The sequence below is a fragment of the Tachyglossus aculeatus genome, chromosome 17, assembly GCF_015852505.1.
Source record: "Tachyglossus aculeatus isolate mTacAcu1 chromosome 17, mTacAcu1.pri, whole genome shotgun sequence".
NCBI classification, from domain to species: Eukaryota; Metazoa; Chordata; class Mammalia; order Monotremata; family Tachyglossidae; genus Tachyglossus; species Tachyglossus aculeatus.
The window spans coordinates 52767521-52793029 of NC_052082.1; the positions used below are offsets into that span (position 1 = coordinate 52767521).

Genomic DNA, 25509 nt, shown 5'->3' on the forward strand with positions numbered 1-25509 from the left:
TTCCACAGACTCCCCACTAAAAGATCACCAGGCAAATCATTTGGCCATACTTTTTTTTATTTACTACATATGCTATAAACATATACAGTACATGCTACAAAAGGTAAAAAAAAAAATTTAACTGTCAAGAAAGTGTATAGTGTTATAATACAATGGCACATGTTTATATTTTGTTTCAAATTGGTTTGCTTATCACCCTTTCCCCCACCATTAATAAAGTGAAGTGTTACTACTTAAGGATATTTAAAAATTACCTATTTGCACTATTAACAGGAATTCCAACAAATTAACAAGAATTAACCATGTCAAATATTAGTATTGAAAGGATGGGCTTTGCTGAAATGAGGTTACATAGAACATAGCAGCCAATCTGAGTTTACTGTGATGTAATGCACAAACGCGCTTGAATAGTGTACTAATATTTTACTTTAAGAGGGTATTTTTAAAAGACAGTTGGTTTCTATAAGTCCGGCAGCTGCCCACGCACAAATAAAACCCTATTCCCAAAGAGCAATTCTTGCTTTTATGGCTACAGACAACCCACTGGGGAGAACATCTGTGATGTGGATTAAAATGTAAAGGACAATAATCGAACACATGATTATAAAATAAGACAGAGTTGTAGTTACTTTGTCCCAAATGGATTACGGTGATTCTCCTGTGTTAGACAAAAGAAGTTTACCCTCCAGGTTTGTCATATACCCGAAGAGAGTTGGCCTTTTAAAGGATAGGCCAAAAAGATACCCTCCAATTAATGGTTGGCTAAGAAAAGTCAACTTCATAATTACCGAGCCTCTAATAAAACCAACCCGCCCCCCACGAGGAAAAAAAACCAAAAAAAAAGTTTATTGTTCTGTTTTGTAAAAATAACATAGGTGAAAATTAATTGAGAGGTTCTCAGATCAGATTATTAGTCTGTGCCAGACTGTGGTGAGGTGTCCTTTGGAAAGATTTGTGGGATGCAAATCATTTACTAATTCTTTCACATCTCTGCCAGAAGAGAGAGGAAATAAAAAAAGCCTTGTTTCCTTTTGGACACCTTATTTTCAGTACAAATATGCATAGGAAGTAGAATCTTATTGCAAGGATTTCAAGTCAATGTTGTCTGGTTCTGACCATGATGTGGTTAGTTTTGATAACTAAATCACACTGCCTCATCGACGATATCAAGTATCACATATCTTTCCTTTCCTAATTTATCAGAACCTAAGGGAAAAATATATAAGGAATTAGTCCATTTTGCATAAACTCCGCAGATTTGACAGCAAAGCCAGAAGTCCTTTTGAAAACAGGATACAAATTCGAGTCAAAAACATAACACTATTGTGGATACTTATTACACTTTCTTTAGGTATTTTGGAAGCACATGCACGGACTAAATTATACCAAGTTCCACGATAACTGGCATCTTTAGCCAAGCAACATCAACGTCGATTCGGGCCAGAACAGAAATGGAGACGTGTTACAAGCCAATTGGAAAAGTCCAAACACAAAATCCCAGATTCCCACCCCACCCTGCCCAACGAAGACCAGTTCCAACAGTGTCCTTACATAGGGATATCAATACAGTACTCAGCTGATGGGTGTTCAGGTTAGATCCTGTGCTCATTCATCATAAAACTGGACAAACCAATCTGCTATAAAACAGGGCAAACCAAAGTCAACCTTAGTAACAGTAACACAGGGAAAGGAAAAGTTGAAAAGGTCCTGTCTTCAGCGAGTTTTATTGCAGCTCTGAGGTAAAAACCACTAATATTCTGACTTCTTTCTAGGCTCAAGACAGATTCGCTTGCTGGGGCCTAGCCCTGGAAACATTTCCGTGTCTCTCGGGAGGGCTACTCTGTTATGTAACGGCTGAGATCCATGTGCTTCCACGCAAAATTAATTTATGGTTTGTACATTGCGAGTTTTGATTCAAAAGCCTGGAACACTTTTGGTCATTAGACTAAAGTTCACAGAAAACTTCTCAGAAGAAAAAGGAAAAAGGAAACAAAGCCAAACTTTGTTTCTGAAAACGCAAAATGAAACATAAAAACAACAACAAAGCTAAAAATCCAGGTAATGTCTTTTCCGTCGAGCACTTAACCTGGGCACGTGAGTCGCAAATACGTCTATAGGGCTGGTGAAGTCTCCGAGCACTAAGTCCTGCCCTCCAGTCAAATCAGGCAATTCCCACTGACTTCAACTGCATGGGAGCATTTGTTGGCAGAATTTGGCCTTCGGCCCCAAACCCATCTGTGGAATTTTCTAAGTGATTGGTCCTTTCGCTACAGAACCAGTTTTGGGGTTTTAAAAACCAAAAAAACCCAAAACACCCCCCCAAAAAAACCAAAAAAAAACCCAAACCCACAAAAAAAAGACACAAAACAAATATCAAAGCTGAACAGCCCTGAAAGAGTGATTCTGCTGGGAAGAGAGACATTTACTGGTGCTGAGGGGGGGCCTGGCCTTGCTGTAGTTACATTTTTTTCCCCTTCTTCCGCCTTTGGAGGAAAGGGCAGTGTCGGGTGCCTCCACATACCGCAGATCCAATACTGACTTACAGCTACGTGCTAGCGGGTAAAGTGCTTTGCACATCCTAATTAAAAGCCGGTATCAAAGTCTAAGATTCCCTTGAAGGTCATGAAATTGTCAGTTTGGGAAATTGGCATGTTAGCTTAATGTCAATTTAAAGGAATACCAACCCCGAGAAGAAAAAAACATACATATATATATATATGAAGCACTGATTAGAAAGGAAGACAGATGCCTCTAGTAGTGTCCTCAAAATTCTTAAGAGTTGAAATGTCAGACAGAATTTTACAGACATACTTTTCTGTAAATCTGAAAGAAACCTCAGGAGGGTAATTTTTAAAAGCTACTATTCACACTGTGCACAATTTCTTTAGGGTGGGAAGAGAAAAAAAAAGGACTTAAAAAAAAAACAACTCCCAAAACAGTCTGTAGCCATTTTATGGTGTGAATTTGAGGCGGAGAGGGATATGTGGGGGGAAGGGGGCAGTAAATTAAGATAGCCTAAACAGAGTGTGCTATCCCTACCCATCCATCAATTTTCCTAAGGTTGATTTGCATTGCTTGAGCAATCCAATGCAATCAACCCGAGGGGCAGGTTCCCCCGAAAATTGGTTTGGAGAGAGATCCAAAGTCTGATTTTCGGGGCCGCCTTGCTGCTTCCTCCGCTTGCTAGGACGTTACACCAGGGTGCGGCCCATCACTAACACCCACAGCTTGGAGGCTACACTGGGGTGTGTGCCGTCACTACCACTAGCAGCCTACTCCAGGGTGGAGGTAGTCATTACCCCCTGCGACCTGGAGGTCGTATCGGGGTGCAGGTCAAAACTACAACCTGCAGCCGGGAGGCTGTATCAGGGTGTGGGCCATCACTATGACCTATAGCCAGAAGACTCTACTGGGGTGCGGCCCATCGTTACCACGCGCAACCTACTCTCCAGGGTGCAGGTCGTCCTTACCACCTGCAGCTAGGAGGCTACACCGGAGTGCGGGCCGCCACTACCACCTGCAGCCTGGAGGCTACACCGGGGGTGTAGACCGTCACTACCACCTGGAGCTTACTCCAGGGTGTGGGCTGTCACTACCGCCTGCCGCCAGGGTCCCCGGGTTGACCCGGAAGCAGCCAAAGCGATCCAGTCTCGTACCCTGAGCGTCGCCAGACAAGGTCTAGGAATTGAAATTCAGTCCCTGGAGGTTGCGGGTGTCAGAATGCTTATAAACTACACTGCTTTTGACATCTGTAGGAGAATTGTGTAGATGGCAGTTAGGAGGGGCGGGAGGAGGGGGGTGTGTGGGGAATTAAAAAAAAAAAAAAAGGAAAAAAGACTGAGATTGTTCCCATCTTTTCAGCAAAACTCTGGAGCTACACTCAGCTGAAGTCCTCCTCAGGATTCTGTTGATCGAGCAGGCGGACGTGCGTGAACGGGAAGTGGCCACGTTTGCCATTACACTCCCCTTCCCACTGGCCACTCACGTTAATCTTCGTGACCTTTACCAGCTCACCGACCTGCGGGACGAGAACAAGTACAGCTCTTTATTACGGTTCGAGAATGAGCGCTGACCCAATTCTTTGCACTCCGGGTTAGAGTGCCGCACCCGTGCTTCTGGTTTTGAGAACGGAAAGCTTACGCACGACCTCAGACGAACAGACAGCTGTCGGCAGACCCGCCTCCACCAAAATCATTTAACTCTGAATCAACGCGAAAGGAAGAGCGATTCCCGGAGAGGCAGGAGGAGGTGGGAAGAGCAAGAGAAAGGTAAGGGAGTTGAGAGGGAAAGTAACCCTGGACTATAAACTGTGAGATTGCCGCCCAAGGCAAACTTCCTCAAAGGGAGCAAGTGTTCGAAAAGCAGCAGCGTGACTTAGTGGACAGAGAGAACCCAGGCCTGGGACTCAAAAGGACCTGGGTTCTAATCCTGACTCTGCCACCTGTCTGCTCTGTGCCTCAGTAGCCTCATCTGTAAAATGGGGATTAAGACTGTGAGCCCCATGTGGTATATGGACTGGGTCCCACCTGATTAGCTTGTATCAACCCCAATGCTTAGAACAGTGCCTGGCCCATAGTAAGGGCTTAAATACAATTTTAAAAAAACCAACCAAAAAAAAAAAAAACACTTCCCTGCAGCTGTTCCTGAGCCACCCAGCTTTCCACACACACTCAAGAGGGACAAGTGTGCAAGCCCCAGCTCTGACCACAACAAAGACACACACCTGCCCTTTTTCTGCCAAGCCTGCAAGGGCTCACAAACAGCAATTGTAAAAGTAGTCTTCCAAAGTATAGCTCCCCCATGTACACTTGGTTCAACTCTCTGGAAGTGCTCCCTTTCTCGCCCAAACCTGGATCCACCGGGCCAAATTTTGCAAGTGCATGCTCCTTTAAGGCACTCAAATCTCTCCCTGCTAGTTTTCCCACTTCACCCCAGCTCGTAGGCTTTGCTCCCCTCATGCCAGCCTACTCACGGTGCCTCCCTTCTCATCTTTCTAGCCATTGCCCTTTGGCTCAGGCCCTCCCCCACCACACTTGGCAGACTGCCACCCTCCACATCGCTAAGGCCCTTCTGAAATCATATCTCCTCCAAGAGGCCTTCCTGGATTAGTGTCATTTACCCACCCTATTTCTTTCCCCAACTGCTACTGCAGCACATTACCCATGTACTTCCATACACTCCCAATGCACTTATATAGATGCACTTAAACTCTTCTTTCTTCCTCTTGTCATTTATTTTAGCATCTATCTCCACTGATAAATTCTAAATCCCTGAGGGCCAGGACCATGTCTATTGATCGTTGGTATTTATTGAGCCGACCATTATGCCGAGCGCCTAGGGAGAAAATAGAGCCTGCTAACTAGTCTACCCTCCTAAGTTACCTAGGACAGTGTTCTGTACAGAGTAAGCACTCAATAAATACTACTGATTGACTTATTCAGCCTAAGATGTGACATAAAAACTCAAGAAATCCTGTTGCAAAGCCAGGACATTCTTACACTAAGTTCTGCTCTTGTTTTCTCTCAAAGAACTGCAAACCAACATTTCAAAAATTCTTCCAAAGAGCATCCTTCTTTAAATCACCGAAGCCCAGAATGGAACTGTAAGCTCTTTTTTTTTAAATGGTATTTGTTAAATACTTAATATGCGCCAGGCACTTGTACTAAGCGCTTGTGTAGATACAAGATAATCAGGTTGGACCCAACCGTGTCCCACATGAACTGAGTCCAATCTGATTATCTTGTACAGTGTCTGGCACATAGTAAGCATTTAACTACTAAAGGGGGGGGAAAAAGATACTTGTCCATACGAAGGGCTCCACACATTGATGAAACGGGGACATGTTGGCTAAGGAAATCTGGTGATTCCTCCTCTGGCCTGTCCCTCGGGATAGAAACACAGGACAGGGCAACACCAAATGAGGTGGCCCTCGGGGGTAACCAGCAAAAGGGAGGCCGCCCCCGCCAACCCCCAGATGGAAAGTGCCAAAACTTTTACAGGATGGAGAGAAACTATTGGAAGTTTGAACGCATGAAGTACCTGAATCCTCACCAGTTTTTCCAGGTAGTAGTTCTGGCTTTGGGCAAAGACAGGGGCACTCTTCCCAGGCCGAACTCCTCAGACAGACTGGCTAGTGAACGTCAGAGGAACAGTGGCTCCCGTTCTGAGCCACTCAACTCCGGTCAGACTTGAGGCTACATTTCACCAACCCCCCTCAATCCCTCATACCCATCTGGGCCTGGGGTCCAGTCACCGGATCTGAGTGAAGGGCCCTGAGGTGAGGCTATCAGGAAGTAATGATACTGTGCCCACTTTGGGATGGCACTCCTGCAGGGGATAACCTTGCTGGGGGTCTTGGGGAAGCAGGGAGCTGAGGCAGTTCAGGACCCCGCATCTTAGCAAGGCTGGGGACAGTGGATGGAGATGATATGGAGAAGAATCGCCGAGGGGATGAGGGAGCTTGAGGAAAAACACTCAGAACGAAGGATTGAAGCCTAAGGCATAGGGAGGGTGAACACAGAATTAGGGGTTCACCTTCTCTCGCAGCCCAAAACCAGTTGGAAACTGGCAAGGTCAAAACAAAGAAGTCACACACCAGATGGAAAACCCCAGGAGTTCGCTCTCACGGGAAGTTGTGCGGGTGGAAAGTATCAGTCTGTCCAAGGGAGACTGGGATCAATTCCTGGATGACTGGTCCAAGATGAGTTACTGAAAGGGAAGGTTGAGGTGGGGAGGTTAGGGACGCTAGGTGGAACATCCCTAAACGCTAGGATGAAAGTCTTGAAGGGCAGCTGTCCCAATCAATCCCATTTACTGGGTGCTTACTGTGTGCAGAGCATTGTACTAAGCTTTTGGGAGAGTACAATATATCAGAGTTGGCATGCATGTTCCCTTCCCATGAGGAGCTTACAGTTTGGGGGGGGGGGGGGGTGTCCCACTGTTCCCCCAAGCAATCCGCCGCCGGAGCCAGAGCCCTCGGCTCTAAGCACAGCCCCTCCACACCACTGCCTGCTTCAGGCCTAGGCCGTTGCTCCTCTCTCAGGCTGCTTAGGTCTCTGTAAAGCATTCTGCCTCCATCCATCAGCACTCTGGACCCTGGGGCACCCTGACTCCCTGCCGGGCACCCGACCCAAACTGAACTCCTGGGGAGGGGAATGGTCCAAGCTGTTGCATCTCCTTGGCTGGGACACGAAAAAGAATGACATGCTAGACTGTAAGCTCATTGTGGGCAGGAATGTGTCTGTTGATTGTTACATTATACTGTCCCAGGCTCTTAGTACAGTACTCTGTACACAGTAAGTGCTCAATAAATATGACTGACTGAAATACTGAGAGATCACCGAGCACCATTAATCTGCAAGCTCTTAGAGGGAAAGGTATGCGTCTCTTGCTTCTAGGGTTCCTCCCCAAGTGCTTAGTACAGTGCTGGACACTCAGCAGGTGACCAACTCCTACAGCCCAATATGAGTCCAGGGAGCAAAGGGACTGTTGGCTGTTTTTGGTACCTCGGAAGAGTCTCTCCCTTCTAACAGCCCCGGGTCCCGACATCACTTTCTTCCTGCATTCTCTGTAGACTGGCCCTGCGTTTATCATCATCATCAATCGTATTTATTGAGCGCTTACTGTGTGCAGAGCACTGTACTAGGCGCTTGGGAAGTACAAGTTGGCAACATACAGAGACAGTCCCTACCCAACAGTGGGCTATCGACAGAACCCGCTCAATGTGTTGCCTGGCTCAGCGGGTCCCTGGGACTCAAAAAGTGCTTCTACTCCTGCTGACAAAGAGAGTCGCCCTCGATATCCTGCCGGGGAACGAACGAGTGGGATTTGGTTTCAATAAGCCTGGTTAGAAAGGATTCTCCCCCGGACCTCTCGTCTCTCTCTCTCTCTGCCCTTTCTGATTTCATTAGGCTGGCGGCTTCTCCCATCTTCCGAGTCGCTGAGCCCACACAAGAGCAGGGTCAATCTGGACCCATTCGACCCCTCCTCGTGTTTCCCCTTCCCCTTTGTGTGTGATCTCTCAGCCACGCCACGCATTCGCTCCTCCACGCGCAGTGCTTACGCACATGCAGGCGGAATTAATGCCCCTGGGCTGACCGTCACATGCTCAGTTATGGGCGAGATGCATCCAGTGCATTCCACTCTTTGCTCTGGGGGCAGGCGGCAGCTAGGCACACGATCCTGGAAGGCTCTGGGTATGGAGGGGAGAATGCAGAAGAGTGACCTAGTGGTAAGAGCACAGGCTTGAGAGTCAGAGGATCTGGGTTCTAATCCTGGCTCTGCCACTTGTCAGCTGGGTGAACTAATCCCTGCTTACCAGTCCCAGGGACCAGCTAGAGGGAGAGCTGCTCCGCTCCCTTGCATGTTTGTGAGTATTAAGTTCTACTGAGGAACGCCACCTCCCAGCAAGCCAGAACAAACTGCCCACCGCCCTGGGCACTCCAACTCCCTCCAGCCACCTCCTCCCAAGTGGCTCTCTCACGCCTCTCGGAAGCAGCGCAAAAGGCTGGTGATCTGAAGCCCGGGTTCCACAGACAATTCTTGAAGTTGGTTTCTCCCCACCTTGGTCAGAAACGTCTCCTCCAAGAGATCAACCCCGGCTTTTGCCTTTCCGCACTTCTCCCTCTTCCCAACCACAAAGGTTTGGCTCCTTTTTACCCCACCTGAGGCGGGGATTGCTACTGTCAGATCTCCCCTCCTTTTCTTTCCATTTCTTTCCAAAAATCTTGGGAGGGGTAGGGGGGAGGATAAATAAAAAACCAGATCCATCATCCCCCACCCAAGACCCAAAGGACAGATCATTAGTGTTAAGACTTGTCTTTGAATACTGAGTTTTCCTAAGTTATCGGATTCTCTTCCACGTCTAAGTGGCATCTTGTAACTTTCTGAACCTCAGGGTCAGACCCCCCAGGGACCTCTCGAAGAGCTCGGTGGGGGCCGGGCTACGTGGCCCCGCCTGTCCCCCCTTCCAACTGGAAGTGATCTGGGGCAAGCAAGAAGTGGTCTACACCTGGGCCAGGTCCCCACTCTTTCCAAGTCCCTCCTGTTCGCAACCATGTGAGTGACTCTTTGAGTGGGGGTGAGGCCTCTCTGCCTTCTATGGGCTGGACCTACCTGCTAATTCTGTTGTATTGGGCTCTTTCAAGCACTTAGTACAGTGCTCTGCATATACTGAGTGCTCAATAAATGCCACTGACTGGATGCTGAGTGAGTGTGGAGAGTCAGAACACCTGGGCCTACAATCCACGGCTTCTGAGAAGTAAATGCCACATCAGAGTTCAACGTGAGAATCAGTGTGGGCTAGTGGATAGAGCACCGGCCTGGGAGTGAGAAGGATCTGGGTTCTTATCCAGGCTCCACTGCTTGTCTGCTGTGTGAACCTGGGCAAGTAGCTTCACTTCTCTGTGCTGCAGCTACTTCATCTGTAAAATGGGAATTAAGATTGTGAACCCCATGTGGGACATGGACTCTGTGCAACCTGATTAGCCTTTATCTACGCTAGTGCTTAGTACAGTGCCTGGCACATAGTAAGCACTTAAATACAATAAAAAGCTCCACCCCCACCATAAAAAAATTAAGCCGTTAGTGCACTCAACAATGAGCCCAAATGAGCCCAGAATCAGCCTCAAGCGGGTGGGGTGGGGGGGGGGGGGGCGGTCTATGACTTCTTTACAACAGACATACTTCTGCTCTCTCCTGGTTTACACAATGGAAGCCCTTTGTTTGTCCAAGGGTAAGCCAGCAGTTTGTGAACAAGTGCCTTGTCTAGTTGAGCCCATCCTGCATTTACACAACGAAAAGATAGGTGTGCTTTCCATCCCCTGGCCCAGTGGAAAAGGGCATGGGTTTGGGAGTCAGGAGACCTGGGTTCTAATCCCACCTATGCTGCTGACCTGCTGTTGGTTAACCGCACTGGGCCTCAGTTTTCACCTCTGTACAATGGTGGTAAGATTCCTTCTCTCCTTCTACAGCCCACCCCACACCCTCCGCTCCTCTGCCGCTAATCTCCTCACCGTGCCTCGTTCTCGCCTGTCCCGCCATTGACCCCCAGCCCACATCATCCCCTGGGCCTGGAATGCCCTCCCTCTGCCCATCTGCCAAGCTAGCTCTCTTCCTCCCTTCAAGACCCTACTGAGCGCTCACCTCCTCCAGAAGTCCTTCCCAGACTGAGCCTCTTCCTTCCTCTCCCCCTCGTCCCCCTCTCCATCCCATCTTACCTCCTTCCCTTCCCCACAGCACCTGTATATATGTTTGTACATATTTATTACTCTATTTATTTATTTATTTTACTTGTACATATCTATTCTATTTTGTTAGTATGTTTGGTTTTGTTCTCTGTCTCCCCCTTTTAGACTGTGAGCCACTGTTGGGTAGGGACTGTATATGTTGCCAACTTGTACTTCCCAAGCGCTTAGTACAGTGCTCTGCACACAGTAAGCGCTCAATAAATACGATTGATTAATTGATTGCTCTCCTACTTGTTAGGCTGTGAGCCTCGTGTGGGGCAGTGACTTGGATCTGATCTCATTTTGCACTCCAGTGCTTGGTGCAGAGTTAAAGCTTGGGCTTAAGACAAACTAGAATATTAATAAAGCTCCCAGCACGAGAGCCACCAGGGGACTAGAAGCCTTTCCTACGGGAGATTATATAAGAGGAGCTCAGCCATCTGCGGCAGATGTTCTAAAATATCACAGTCAGGTTTCCAAATTGGAGCCAGGGCCAAGCTCAGACCAAAGACTTCCCCCACCCCCCACCCCTCCTGGGGCCTGATGGCCCAAAGCCAAATGAGCTGGGCTTCAACTGGGTTCAGATATCCCTTACTACCACCCATTTTAGGACAGGGACACGGCCCGAAGAGGTGGTCCACGCTAAACTGGGTCCGGCCTCAATCATTTTGTGGAAAATATTATTATTATAATTATTATAATATATTAATATAATCATGGTATTTGTAAAGCACTGTACTAAGTGCTGGAGTGGATATAAGCAAATCAGTTTGGACACAGTTCCCATCCCACATGGTGCTCAGTCCATTTCACAGATGAGAAGCAGCGTGGCTCAGTGGAAAGAGCCCGGGCTTTGGAGTCAGAGGTCAGGGGTTCGAATCCCGGCTCCGCCACATGTCTGCTGTGTGACCTTGGGCAAATCACTTAACTTCTCTGAGCCTCAGTTACCTCATCTGTAAAATGGGGATTGACTGTGAGCCCCACGTGGGACAACTTAATCACCTTGTATCCTCCCCAGCGCTTAGAACAGTGCTTTGCACATAGTAAGCGCTTAACAAATGCCATTATTATTATTATTATGAGGTAACTGTGGCCCAGAGAAGTGAAATGACTTGTCCAAGGTCACACAGCAGACAAGTGGAGGAGCCAGGATTAGAACCCACGACCTTCTGACTCTGTGGACTGTGCTCTATCTACTATGCCATGCTGCTTTTTTAATGTTACTGCACCTGGGTGCCAGCTTATGAGCTACTGGGACATGGGCTTGGGATCACCTCCTCCACTCCCAAGCCCCTCCCCACTGGGAAGGGAGTCCCTGGACCCGTTTTGGCGCAGTGCTCCAACGCAACTGTCCGGGGCTGGCTCAGGGAGGACAACAGTCCAAACTGTCCTGCTGTCCTCTAGACTGTAAGCTCGATGTAGGCAGGGAATGCCTTTGTTGTTATCCTGTACTCTCCCAAGCTCTAAATACAGTGCTCTGCTCAATAAATACAATTGACTGACGGTCCCCAGCAATGCCTCTTTTCCAGGCCGGAAAAAAAATCCAGCTGCCATTTCCTCTGAAACGTTTTGTGGACCTACACTTTCCAGTGACCCAATGAAACCTAGGTTTAAAAACTGTACCCCAAGCTTGTTTCCAGTCAATTCCTGAATTAGTCAGCTGTGAAAAACACAGTCATGGCTGAGTCAGGTATTGGCAGGGGGTGGTGGGGAAGCAAGAGTTTCTTCTCCCTATGGTAATATGCTGATGGTGACTGGGGTGGGGGGCAGGCCCTTTGCCCTCCGCGGAAGTACCAGGCTGGCAAAGGGGCACGGGGGGTGGGGGGGTGAAGCTCTGGGGAAGTGGGGCAGTGGCTCCACCAGAGCCTAGGCTGCTCTAGGAGAAGACAAGGAGCTGACCTCCTGACAGGAGAGGAATAAGCTGGACCCCCTTTAGTGCTGCAGGCTTCCACAAAGCAGCCACAATGCCAGGAGTGGCGATTCCCAGATAGGAGCCTGGGAGACTGTGGCAAACTGCCTTGGAAAACTTTATAAAGTCGGAATTAAGGGCACTTCTCCATATGGGCCCCTGAGGGCCTGGGCAGCTTGCTCCTCAATCAATCAATCAATCAATCGTATTTATTGAGCGCTTACTATGTGCAGAGCACTGTACTAAGCGCTTGGGAAGTACAAATTGGCAACACATGGAGACATTCCCTACCCAACAGTGGGCTCACAGTCTAAAAGGGGGAGACAGAGAACAGAACCAAACATACCAACAAAATAAAATAAATAGGATAGAAATGTACAAGTAAAATAAATAAATAAATAAATAAATAGAGTAATAAATATGTACAACCATATATACATATATACAGGTGCTGTGGGGAAGGAAGGGAGGTAAGATGTGTGGATGGAGGGGGGACGAGGGGTAGAGGAGGGAAGGGGCTCAGTCTGGGAAGGCCTCCTGGAGGAGGTGAGCTCTCAGCAGGGCCTTGAAGGGAGGAAGAGAGCTAGCTTGGCGGAGGGGCTCCTGGCCTTGAGAAGCTGAGAAGAAACTGGGGGACGGTAGAGAGGCTACCGACAGCTTTCAAGGGCACCAGATGCCCGCTGATGGTCACTCAGAATAAAAGCTACTGGGCACAGAGGCGCCCGGTGTTGGCTATAGGCCGGGAAAACGGGAAAATGGCCAGCCTAGGAGTGAGTGATGTGCAAGAACAGGATGGATGTCTGGGGCATCCATGCATCTTTCCACACCTCAAAGGCGAAGCAGCATGGCTTAGTGGATAGAGCATGGGCCCAGCAGTCAGGAGGACCTGGGTTCTAATCCTGGCTCAACCTCTTGCCTGCTGTGTGACCTTGGGCAAATCACTTTACTTCTCTGTACCTCATCTGTAAAATGGGGAGTAAGACTGTGAGCCCCATATGGGACAGGGACTGTGTCCACCCTGGTTAACTCGTATCTACCCTGGTGCTTAGAACAGTGTCAGGAACTTAGTAAGCGCTTAACAAATACCATAAAAAAGTCACAGCTTCTCTGTGCCTCAGTCTCCTCAACTGTAAAATGGGAATTCAAAACCTGCTTCCATTTTAAGACTGTGAGTTCCATGAGGGACATGGACTGTGTGCAACCTAATTAATTTTGTAGCTACCCCAGAGCTTAGAACAGTGTTTGACTCATAGTAAGCATTTAACAAGTACCACCAAACAACAAGCAAACTCAGTGGGCTCTCCTGAGCTCCTTGGTCAGACTCACTCCCTCCAGCAGGGATGAACAGTTTTCTCCTGAACAGCTGATGGGGTGGGGAGAGCAGACTCTCCCCCAAAGGCCCCCAATCTTGCTGCTGATTAGACTGACTGATTTATTGCCAGCTGGGCCTGAGACCCTTGTTTTACCTGGTGGTTCATCAGGGCTCTCGCATTCCTTCCCATTCTTTAAGAGCTCCCGCCTGCCAGCAAATACCCCTCAAGGGACACACAGGAAGCCGGAGAATGGCAAACCGCAGGGCAGGACACAATTACAAGGAGGTTTCGAGGAAGGTGATCATCCCCCTACCCGTTTCCTCTCCGTGGCCCCTCACTAAGAAACAAGATTGCAACTTCTCCGTCTCCCTTAACCTCACCAAAGGAATAAGAATACTGGACTGAACAGCCACTTACTCTCCATTAAAATGTGTTTGGTCCCTGGAGAATCATCCCAAAAACTCCATCAAGGGGCTCGTTTTAAAATCGGGAAAGGCAAAATGGAGAAAATACGGTAGCCCAGAAGCCATTCTACACAAACAGTGGCTGCTACCCTGCTTCCAAAGGCAGAGGACTGGTAGCCCTGAAAAACTTCTGGCTCACAAGATTTCTCTACCAGGGGCCTCACCTTGAAGGAAGTGGTGGAACAGTGCTTGGCATCATGATCATCAGCAGTATTTACTGAGCACTTACTGTGTGCAGAGAACTGAACTAAGTGCCTGGGAGAGTCCAATTCAATCATATTTGAATTGTCAATCGTCAATCCATCGTCCGATGCAAGATATGTTCCCTGCCCACAGTCAGTTTACAGCCTAGAGGAAACTGAGTGCTTAACAAATACTATAAAAAAAACCCCACCTCCAATCCCACTGAGCTGGTTTTCAACCCAGCTCAATTAATACCATCAATTGATTCCTGCATGACAGACTGACTAGGACCCACATGCTCCAATCAGCATGGTGTAGTGAACAGAGCATGGGAGATTCTAATCCTGACTCTGCCACTCTTCTGCTGTGTGGCCTTGGTCTTGGGCAATCACTGAACTTCTCTGTGCCTCAGTTACCTCATCTGTAGAGTGGGGAATAAGACTGTGACGGGGGGACAGGGAATATGTCAAATCTGATTTGCTTGTATCCACCCCAGTGCTTAAATATCACAATTATTATTATTACCTCTGTTCTGAAAAGAAATTTCACTGGATGGGCCAGTGACGGATGCACCCTGAGAGGACCCACCCGCAAGGGCCCCCATCTTGGGCTCTAAAACCGGGAGACCCGCGTTCAGCCCACACCGTGAAATGTCCTCAGTGGAGAGCATGGGCAGGGTCTGCTCCCTGAGACGGGAAGGAGGAACGGGTCCCAGAAGGGGACCTACCGCTTTCCTAGTTTGTTCACACAAGAACTCTTTAAAGCCAACGTCCGTGCCGGGGGAAGGCAAGACGGTCTCCCGTTGAGGCAGGAAGATGCTGGTCGTTCTGCTCTATCAACAAAGATCACCCTTCGCAAAGCAAAACTGAGGCTCGGCGGGAAGCGGGGACCTTGGATCGGAGGCAGGCAGAAGGGTGCTGGCACCTAATGGCGCTGGATTGCTCCAGTGGCACCCGAAAACACATCCATGAGTCGCCCCGGGCCCCGGACAGGCCGAAGAAGACCCCTTTGCTGGACGGATCCTGCAGCTTCACCCAGCTTCCCAGAACTTGGCTTGGGTTGGGTAAGCTCACCTCCAAGGCCTGGAGACAGAAGAGTCCTGTAGATTATTGCTGGGCCGTTTTGGAGGCTGGAGTATGCTCTCCAACACCCACTTCCACTCCCAGGATGCTAAGGGGCTCTGGAGTGGTCCGGGCGGCCCATGGATGCCCAGTTCATCCATTTTTTCCTGATCCCCAGAGGGTACCTACAAGCACATAATGAAGCTGGGCTCATAGGACAGTGACAGGAGGCTTGGAGAAACAGCGTGGCTCAGTGGAAAGAGCACAGGCTTTGGAGTCAGAGGTCATGGGTTCAAATCCCAGCTCCGCCAATTGTCAGCTGTGTGACTTTGGGCAAGTCACTTCACTTCTCTGGGCCTCAGTTATCTCATCTGCAAAATGAGGATTAAGACTGTGAGCCCCACGTGGGACAACCTGATCACCTTGTAACCTCTCCAGCGCTAAGAACAGTGCTTACTATGTAAGCATTTATTAAGTAAGCACTTAATAAATGCTATCACCGAGAAGCAGCGTGGCTCAGTGGAAAGAGCACGGGCTTGGGAGCTAGAGGTCATGGGTTCGAATCCCGACTCCGCCACATGTCTGCTGTGTGACCTTGGGCAAGTCACTTAATTTCTCTGAGCCTCAGTTACATCACCTGTAAAATGGGGATTAAGACTGTGAGCCTCACGTGGGACAACTTGATCACCTTGTATACCCCCCAGCACTTAGAACAGTGCTCTGCACATAGTAAGCACTTAACAAATGCCATTATTATTATTATTACTGAAGGGGGTATTAATAATAATGATCACAATAATAATAAAATAACAATAACACTAGTGGCATTTGTTAGGCACTTACTACGTGCCAGGCACTGTACTAAACACTGGGGTGGATACAAGCAAATCAGGTTGGACACAATCCCTGTCCCACATGGAGTTCAGCGTCTCAATCCCCATTTTATAGATGAGGTAACCGAGGCACAGAGAAATGAAGTGACTTGCCCAAGGTCCCATAGCAGATAAGTGGTGGAGCCGGGTTTAGAGACCAGGTCCTTCTGACTCTCAGTTCTGGGCTAACACAATAGCCACCCCTCTACTCAAGTAGCTCCGGGCTTTTTATGCCACCTGAATCCAAATTGAACTACTCCTCCGAGCGATAGCCAGGATGCTCAATGACACCTATAAAGCCACCTTCCCCTGTCAAAGCCTTAAGATGCTGCCACTCTTCTGGCACCCTTAAGATTGTCATCATGCCCGGAGTCCCCCACCAGATGGGAAACGTGGCATCCCAGCTGAAGGGATGCCCCTCCCAGCAATGCCATGGTAAGTGTGGCCTGCCTGCAGTAACTGCCAGCCTTTAGTGGGTGGGGCGGATCCGTGTGGACACAAATCAGCCGCATAAAATCGACCTTTACACCTGCAATTCAGAAATCTGGGCCTATCACCCTGCTGCCAATGAAATATGATGCCGCGTGACTTCACCTTATTCTCGAGCTATGAGAAAGTAGGGACTGTCTCTATATGTTGCCAATCTGTACTTCCCAAGCGCTTAGTACAGTGCTCTGCACACAGTAAGCGCTCAATAAATACGATTGATGATGATGAGATACTTCTGCTGCTGCTACATTTGAATCTAGGGCTGTTTGCCATGGTCCCAGCTATCTAGCAGGTCTGAGCGGGTGGCCCCCAGGAAAATGGGAAGTGCGGGGTTGTGGGGGGGGGGGGGGGTGCGCCCACACGTGCAGGGGATGGAGTCTTTGGGATGCTGAACGCGTGATGAAGTAGACCTCCATGGGGTGTTGGGGCTCCAAAATCGCTGACCTAGCATGATGAATCAGCGTGGCTCAGTGGAAAGAGCCCGGGCTTTGGAGTCAGAGGTCAGGGGTTCAAATCCCGGCTCCGCCAATTGTCAGCTGTGTGACTTTGGGCAAGTCACTTCACTTCCCTGTGCCCCAGTGACCTCATCTGTAAAATGGGGATTAGGACTGTGAGCCCCCCGTGGGACAACCTGATCACCTTGTAACCTCCCCAGTGCTTTGCACATAGTAAGCGCTTAATAAATGCCATCATTATTATTATTATTATTATGAATCACACCCACTGCAGCGTGTCGGGGGCTGCCCTGCTCTTTCCCTTCGTGCTGAGTTGTAAAACGGGGAAGTGCTGGTGGTGGGAGGGGTTGGGGTGCTACTGGGCTCCCCACCCTGGCTAACTCTTCCACTGCCAACTCGTGTGGGGCTCAGTCAGGGATGGGGTGAATTTGGTTCTCCCGGTGGCCGGGGCGGTGGGCACGGGGCAGTAGTCCCAGGGAATGCCCACCTGCTGCCCATCCCAGGGCAAAATGTGGGGTCCGGTCAGAGCCAACAGCATTGGGGTGGGCTTGGCTAGGCACCCCAACCTTGCCCTGGGTTCTAGTACATAGGGCCAGGTGGCATCCGACCAAGCAGGCTGCAGCACCTCAATTGGCTGAGGTTCTGGAACATTAACAACGCCGGGACAACATCTCTGGGACAGCGAGGACCAACGAACCCCAGGACCACATCTGGCTTCCAATCAGCTTTCCACCCAGTTTAGCACCAGTCAGTGGTACGTATTAATAAAAATTATGCTACCTGTTAAGCGCTTACTATATGCCAGGCACTGTGCTAAGCGCAGGGGTGGATACAAGCGAATTGGGTTGGACAAAGTCCCTGTCCCAGGTGGGGTTCACAGTCTCAATCCCCGTTTTGTAGATGAGCAAACTGCAGAGCACTGAACTAAGCGACTGGGAGAGTACAATACAGTGTGGCCAGAGAAGCAGCATGGCCTAGTGGGTAGATGGGTCTGCAAGTCAGAAGGACCTGGGTTCTAGTTCCTGCTCTGCCACTTGTCTGCTGTGTGGCCTTGGGCAAGTCACTTCCCTTCTCTGGGCCTCCACTGCCTCATCTCTAAAATGGGACTTAAGACTTGTGAGCTCCATGTGAGACATGGGCTGAGTTCAACCTGATTAATTTCTATCCTACCCCAGAGCTTAGAACGGTGCCTGGTACATAGTAAGCACTTAAATACAAAAAAATGCAATGGAGCTGGTAGACACAATCCCTGCCTGCAAGGAGCAGACAGGACACAGGCTGACTCCCAGAAACTCTAGAGACCCAGGCTTCCTTGGGAGCCAAGATGAACTATTTTTTTCTTCTCCCAGTCAGGTCCCGGTCTGGCCAGTTCGGTCTACCCAGCATCCTGCCACCCACCCACCATGAGCGGGTAAGCAGTAAACCCGAAACCCCTCCAACACTCTCATACAATGGCACCAAAGCAACAAAAGTGTTAGTGAAAGTTGACTTGGCAATATAAAATTTACAATAACACACTTGCCTCAATCCAAAAACTCCTCAACACAGTTAATATCCCTTCTCTTGTTTATACAAACTCTACTGTGCTATCCCAAGGGCTCGGTAGAGTGCTCTGCACATAGTAAGCGTTCAATATATTCCATCGATTGACTGTTCTTGTTTTTGAGCTACTTTAAATCTTGGGGTCGTGTCTTCTGTGTGCTTGGGATTGGGTCTGCCCCCGGCTGCTGCAAACTGAGTTGGTCGTGAGCAACCCATGAGCCGGGCTGGACTCACTCACCTGTGGGCCTGGAGGTACTGGGTTTTGTGGGTTGAACCCTGAATTCAACTTTTTTTTTCTAATTTAAAACACAATGATTACAATTCTGACAAGGAGGCTATAGACTCTACACCAACTTACCATTAAATGGGCGCAAAGCTTTTCCGTGGCTTCCTCGGTCTTAAAACATGTAGAATACATTTTGCGTTCACAACAGTCTACCTTTTAACCTTCAAACAGTTGCTCTCTCTCACACACCCACCCCAAACCATAGATTGTACCACATAATTATGTATTTGCTCATCGTCCCTCCATAGTCTATCTCACCGTCAATCCCTTTCCCACTTCCTTTCTCTGACCTGGAACTCCCTCGCCCTCCATATACACCTGACCGAAATTTGCCCCACCTTCAAAGCCCCCTTAAAAATCACATCTTCTCCAAGAGGCCTTCCCCAGTTAAGCCTTCTTTTGCCCAACTCCCTCTCCCTTCTGCAACTTCAATGCACTTGAATCTGTATCCTCTAGGCACCTGTTATTCGCCCCACAGCACTCACTCACATATCCATAATGTATTTATATTTTTTTAATGCCTGCCTCCCCCTCTAGATTTCCTCACGGGCAGGAAACGTTTCTATCGACTGGGTAGCCAAGTGGAAAGAGCCTGGGAGGACCTGGGTTTTAATCCCAGCTCTGCCACTTCCCTGCTGTGTGAAAACTTGGGCACGCTGCTTCACTTCTCTGGGCCTCAGTTCCCTTATCTGCAACATGGGGAGTCAGTACCTGTTTTCCCACCTACTTTTCATTCAGTCATATTTATTGAGCACTTACTGTGTGCAGAGCACTGTACTAAGCGCTTAGAAAGTACAATTTGGCAATACTTAGAAAGTGAGTCCCATGTGCGACCTGATTATTTTTGGATCTACTCCAGCGCTCAGTACAGTGCCTGACATACTAAGGTCTTAACAAATACCCCAATTATTATTTATATTTCAGGGCTCTGCACAGAGGAAGCACTCAATAACAGACTGATATGGATTTAGGCGCGGGGTGGTTGGGGAGAGCCCTAGATCCACAGCCGCTAAGGCCCCTGCATTCATATGGCCCTGACCAGGACCAATAAACTCTGTCTTTTCCTCCCAGTTCTTACATCAGAACCCACACCCAGCAGGTGTTTCAACACTGACTGACTCACTTAAGGAAATGCAATACCTAAATTGCCATAAAATCTCCTCAGAATACAAAACTTTGGGCGGGGAATGTGTCACTTGAATATTCTGTCCCTTTCCAGGCGCCAAGTACACAGTACACCACACCCGGTGGGTACTCAGGAAATCCTGCATCTTCTAGACCTGGGTCAGGCCCGTGATCCTTCCGGTCCAATATTAGGTCTCTGACAATGGCAACAGGATGTTGCGCTTGATAAGCGCTTGATAAATACAATTGATGGATGGATTGAAAGTAGCCCTACTGAGGGGTGTTCTCTTTTACAGCTCTAACTTTCTGAAACCTGTTCTGATCCCCGTTTAGGAACGTATTCACGGCCCTCCTGAGCTTCCCGATGTTTTCGGCTGGTGCGGCTTCCCATGGCGCCAAGATGCCCCGCTTTCTGCGGGTGAAGAAGTGTGTCCTTTTGTTTCCTTTGAACCACCTCTCCTTCAACCAGTGGGCTCTGGTGATTGTGGGTCTTTGGGTGGACAATTCCATGGACACCCAGGCCTCACCTGCTACACCACTTTAACCTTCAGGCAGATCTCCTTTCAGCCTGTGTCTTTCCAGATGGAAAAATCCCAACCTTTCCTCCCACCCCAAAGAGTTTTTGGCATTATGGAGTTAGCAACCCCGCAATGCATGACTCTGAGACAGACTCGCGTTTCAACTTGTTCCAAAGTAATGGAGCTTCATACCTCCACGCCGAGTCATAGAGTTTTAAGACTCTAGAGGAACGCTGATCCAGTCCCCTGCCTTCCCACACACGGCTGCCTTTAACCCAGTGCTTGGTATGGTGCTTGGCACCTAGTAAGCGCTTAGCAAATACCTTGATTATCAATTATAATTCCAGGTGGTTCCAATGGCTAACCACTCTGCCAATGACTGCGTCCAGCCTATTTGTGTGTATCTACCCCAGCGCTTAGTACAATGCCTGGCACCTAGTAAGCGCTTAACAAGTACCACAATTATTTTCATTTAACTCAGGCCTCATCTGAAGCAGTTTAGACCCATTTCTTCTTGACAGAAGGACGAAAGCGGCTTGACGGTAGCTTCCCAGGAATGACCCTCCATCAGCTTGAAGACGGCATCCCTGCTTAGTCATTTGTTCATTTTTTAAAATGGTATTTGTTAAGCGCTTACTATGTGTGTCAGGCACTGTACTAAGCGCTAGAGTAGGAAAAAAAAACTAATGAGATTGGACACAGTCCCTGTCCCACATGGGGCTCACAGTCTTAATCCCCATTTTACAGATGAGGGAACTGAGACACAGAGAAGTGAAGTGACTTGCCCATGGTCACATGGCAGACAAGTGGCGGAGCCGGAATTAGAACGCAGGCCCTTCTGACGCCCAGGCCTGTGCTCTATCCACTAAAGCTGGCTGGCTCAAGGACTAAGATGACATACAATCCAATCCACAGCTTGTTTTCCAACCGGGCAGAGGGAAGAGGGCCTCTCCCTGCTCATTAGACCCGATCCACATCGGACCACCGCCAAACACAAACATGTGGAAGTGTCCCCCGGGACACACTCTTGACTGTCACCTTCTTGTGGGTAGGGACTGGCCCACCAACTCTGTTGTACTGTACTCTCCCAAGTGCTTAGGACAGCGCTCTGCGCAATCAGTGCTCCATAAATATCACTGACCATCGGTCCAATAAACTTGACCCTCCTCTAACTTCAATTACCTTGTGAGCAAAGACCCTGTGGATACCGAACTTCCTAACTCCCCTTCTAGACTGTAAACTTGTTGTGGGCAGGGAATGTGTCTACCCACTCTGTTGTCTTGTCCTCTCCCAAGTGCTCGGTACAGTGCTCTGCACCCAGTAGGTGCTCAATAAATACCACTGTTTGACTGAGTCCTAGTAGAGAAAAAGGATTAAGGGGAAGGGTGTTTTAATTCAACTTTCCCTAGAATCACCATCTTCTGGTGCAGCTCCAAAAAGACACCTTTCAGTTAAAAAAAAAAAAGAAGGTGACAAACACCTCAAGAAAGGGGCTTAAGTCTTACGGCACTATGGGCTAAACTAGATAAGTGCCTGTAGGGACTGTCTCTATTCATTCAATCGTATTTATTGAGCGCTTACTGTGGGCAGAGCACTGTACTAAGCGCTTGGGAAGTCCAAGTCGGGAACATATAGAGGCGGTCCCTACCCAACGACGGGCTCACAGTCTAGAAACGGGCTCACAGTCTATATGTCACCAACTTGTACTTCCCAAGCGCTTAGTACAGTGCTCTGCACACAGTAAGCGCTCAATAAATACAACTGATGATGATGATCCCTGAGCCCCAAGGTTCTAAGTCGGAAAAGCACTCCAAAGCCACCAGTCTTGTAACTTGCGGCAGAGCTACCTGTCAGCCTAGGGGAGGAGAAAGCCAATTATCCAAGCAAAAAGGGAAGTAAATGGTAGATGATCCGGTTGTTTTCAGTTAATTGACCAACTGGCCTCAACTTGGGTAGCCAGCCAGCCAATCGGGCTTCTAACTTACTATCAATCGTTAATCTTCCGCACGCTCCCGCCCAGAGGCGGTGGACGAGAAGTCGGTATCGCTCGAACGCCCAGGCGGCAGCACGTACCGCACTGGGCTCTAGCCATCCAAAACGTGCGGAGGTCGGTCCCTGCCCCAAACGGCTTCACCAAGAAACCGAAGCCCTGGGCCTCCGCCTGCCCCGCTCCCCCGCGGGCTACCCAACGACTGCCCGCAAGGTGAGACCGGAGGGTTCAGAGGGATTCCAAAGCATATGCGATTGACGGCCGGAGTCACCGGCTGTGCCAAGTCACTAATTCCAGGGTAACCCCAGAAGCCCGGGCCGGCCTGGGGAAGCCCGGGCCGGCCTGGGGAAGCCCGGGCCGGCCTGGGGAAGCCCGGGGGTTCCCGGAGCCACACTGGGCCCTTCCGGCAGTAGACTCGAAACCCCGGAACTGGGGTGGGCTTTGGTTGGCAATTCCCAACCGGGGCTGGGCAATTTGGGGGGGATACGAAGAGCCAAGCACTGGTTGTTCAAGGCACTCACCTACTAGTTCATGCTTTGTCCTTAGGAATACTGGCTGGGAAAGCACGGAAGAGCGCAAAAAAGGGAGGATCTCCTTGGAGAGACACAGCTGACCAGAAATGCGTTCTGGACACATTCTCGGTGGGATCTTTGGGAGAGGCCGGGCCCTGACTAGTGGGGAGACTGAGGTCGCCCTTGCACCAGGCCTCACGTGGAACCCAAGGCTCGAGCCTTGTTGTCTTTGGGGGCACAAAACAACAATTCTGCCTCACTTAACCAACTTCTAGGCTGGCATAATACCTGTGACCGATTCCTTGTGAAATCCCATCTCACCCTAACAATCGATTTCACCAAAAAGTTACTCCCGGTGAACTAACGATTCTGTACTTGGTGAAAGAGGAAAAAAAGGAGGAAAAAAAAAAAAGGAAATCGATTTAACTTGAGCCTTAACAGTGGGGAGACTGGTTCCCGCCCTCAAAGGACTCCCTCCCCCTATAACTCCCTAGAGAGGATGTCGAAAGGAAAAGAACCAAGGAGAGCAGAAGGGAGAAGACTTTTCAACGTTAATTCCTCTAGAGACAGGGGTTATTGGCTTAGGAGTTTTAGTCATCAGAGTAGGGTTAGAGAGGATCAATGAGCAGAACATTCCACAGCCATGCAGTGTGTTATATACGCTTACTCTCATTCCGAGTAGGCTTCCGATAAAGAGTGTATCCCGAACATTAAACTCCTACGTCATTAGTTACTGATTTACACCAACGCTGGCGCCTTTCACGGCATTGCTAACAAAAGCTGCAAGAGGTCTGTAAAGGGAGGTCCCTTGAACAGATCTCTTCCTTCTACGTTTTGCCCGTTATGTACCTCCAAAGCCAAGGCTGTCTTGTCGTAGGCATTAGGGACTCGCTTCTGGATAACCCTGGCATAAATGGGCCCATTCTGGAGGTTAGGTAGCGGAGTGTTGACGCTGGGCTGGGCATAGGGCCCGGGCTCCGGCCCACTCAGTGGCTGTGGGTGGGAACTATCCTGGTTACCTCCAATCAGAGTCGATACTGAAGCAGAGGCGGGTCTATACTTCTCGACGTAAGGGACGGGAATCATTCCCCTCTTGCCTTCGCTGTCCTCCGCGTTCCACCACTGCTCTTCAGGCTTATCCCGGATTCTCAGGATGTCTCCTTTCTTAAACGGGAGGTCTTCCTCATCGTTCCCATTAAAGTCAAAGAGGGCCCGCACATACTCCGCTTCCTCCTGCCTGAGAATGACGCCACTGAATTGCTTTGATTTCGAAACCGGTTCTATCAAGGTTGTAGTGTCCAAATAGTGTATTTTGTAGAATTCCAGTAAAGCAGGCAACGAGTCGAACTCTTGGTCGCCTATTCGGAGTCGGGATGGGCTCACTCCTGACGAGAAAAACAAACACAGAAAGCACGCCATTATTCACGGGAACCCGCCCCAGTTCCGCCAGCACCATTTATCGAGCGCTCCCCGGGGTGTGGAGCGCTGTAAGAGGAACTTGGGGGAGTTGGCCCGATAGGATCCCTTGCCCTCAAGGAGTTTAGGCTTAGTGGACCACAGGCACATGCTTTAGAGAGAGAGAGAGAGGGAGAGAGAGACAGAGAGAGAGAGAGCATGTGTGTTTGTGTGTGTGTTTAAGACAAGGTTGCTTAGAAAGTGTTCTTCCAGTCAGCCCACCATCATGCCATACTGACATCACCCATCACTTTTGTCTCCAGATGTTCAGAGCATTCGCAGAGGGCCGGGGAAATCCCCATCAAGAACAAAGGGTGAGCCGAGCAGGGCCGGGCCCGCGGGCATCAACGTGCCCATCCTGCCCGTGCTCCTTCTCCCGCTAAACCTCCATCCGTGTCATCAGATCAGAATTTGGAACCCAAGTCTTTTAGACTGTGAGCCCACTGTTGGGTAGGGACTGTCTCTATATGTTGCCAATTTGTACTTCCCAAGCGCTTAGTACAGTGCTCTGCACATAGTAAGCGCTCAATAAATACAATTGATGATGATGATGATGAAGTACGCAGAGCTCGCACGCTCCTCAGGGATAAACGGCCACCGTCTGGAAGGTGGACGGAGCCTTGCTTTTAATGGCAAGCAGGCAAGAAGCTCCCAAACTGGGGAGAAATCGGCATCACTTGTGTTTGCTTCCCCTTTCTTCTTTAACCTGCATCTGCCCTGGTGAAAGATGCCTTCTGAACCTGGGCAGTTCAGTGCCTATCCAGGACGGCACCACCCAACTGGCTCACCTGCCAGGCCGCACGGCGAAGTTGGCAGTGGGGCCATAAAACGGCAGTTTCCCCTACACTGGCAGGCTTTTACCATCAATGGGATTTACTGAGCGTTTCCTGGGGGCAGAGCACCGTATTAAGTGCTTGGGAGAGACGACTGTTCTGAATGCCAACAGTGCTGGTTCTGCTAAGGTGGGGGCAAGAGCCTCGGACAAGACTAAGTCAGTGGCGATGGGGCGAGCAGGGAATTTATTGGCACTGGGACTGTTTGTGGCAAACGCATTTCCATTGCAATGGGAAGACGACTCCTCAGCTCTGCAGCAGGTAGCTGCCGGCTAA

At 49.3% G+C, this 25509-nt stretch overlaps 1 protein-coding gene across 2 annotated transcripts in view; it reads right to left on the reverse strand.

Annotated features, from left to right (window-relative positions):
* Positions 1–36: 36 nt before the first annotated feature.
* Positions 37–25509, reverse strand: part of CRK (CRK proto-oncogene, adaptor protein) — a 34526-nt gene continuing 9053 nt past the window's right edge. The window contains exons 2-3 of one of the 2 annotated variants that reach the window (XM_038759060.1): positions 23795–24330; positions 37–4018 (exon numbers count right to left, since the gene is read on the reverse strand). In XM_038759060.1, coding sequence (XP_038614988.1) covers positions 3881–4018; positions 23795–24330 — 674 coding nt within the window. In that variant the 3' untranslated portion in view covers positions 37–3880. The remainder of the gene's footprint in view (positions 4019–23794; positions 24331–25509) is intronic. The other variant, XM_038759061.1, reaches the window with a different exon arrangement.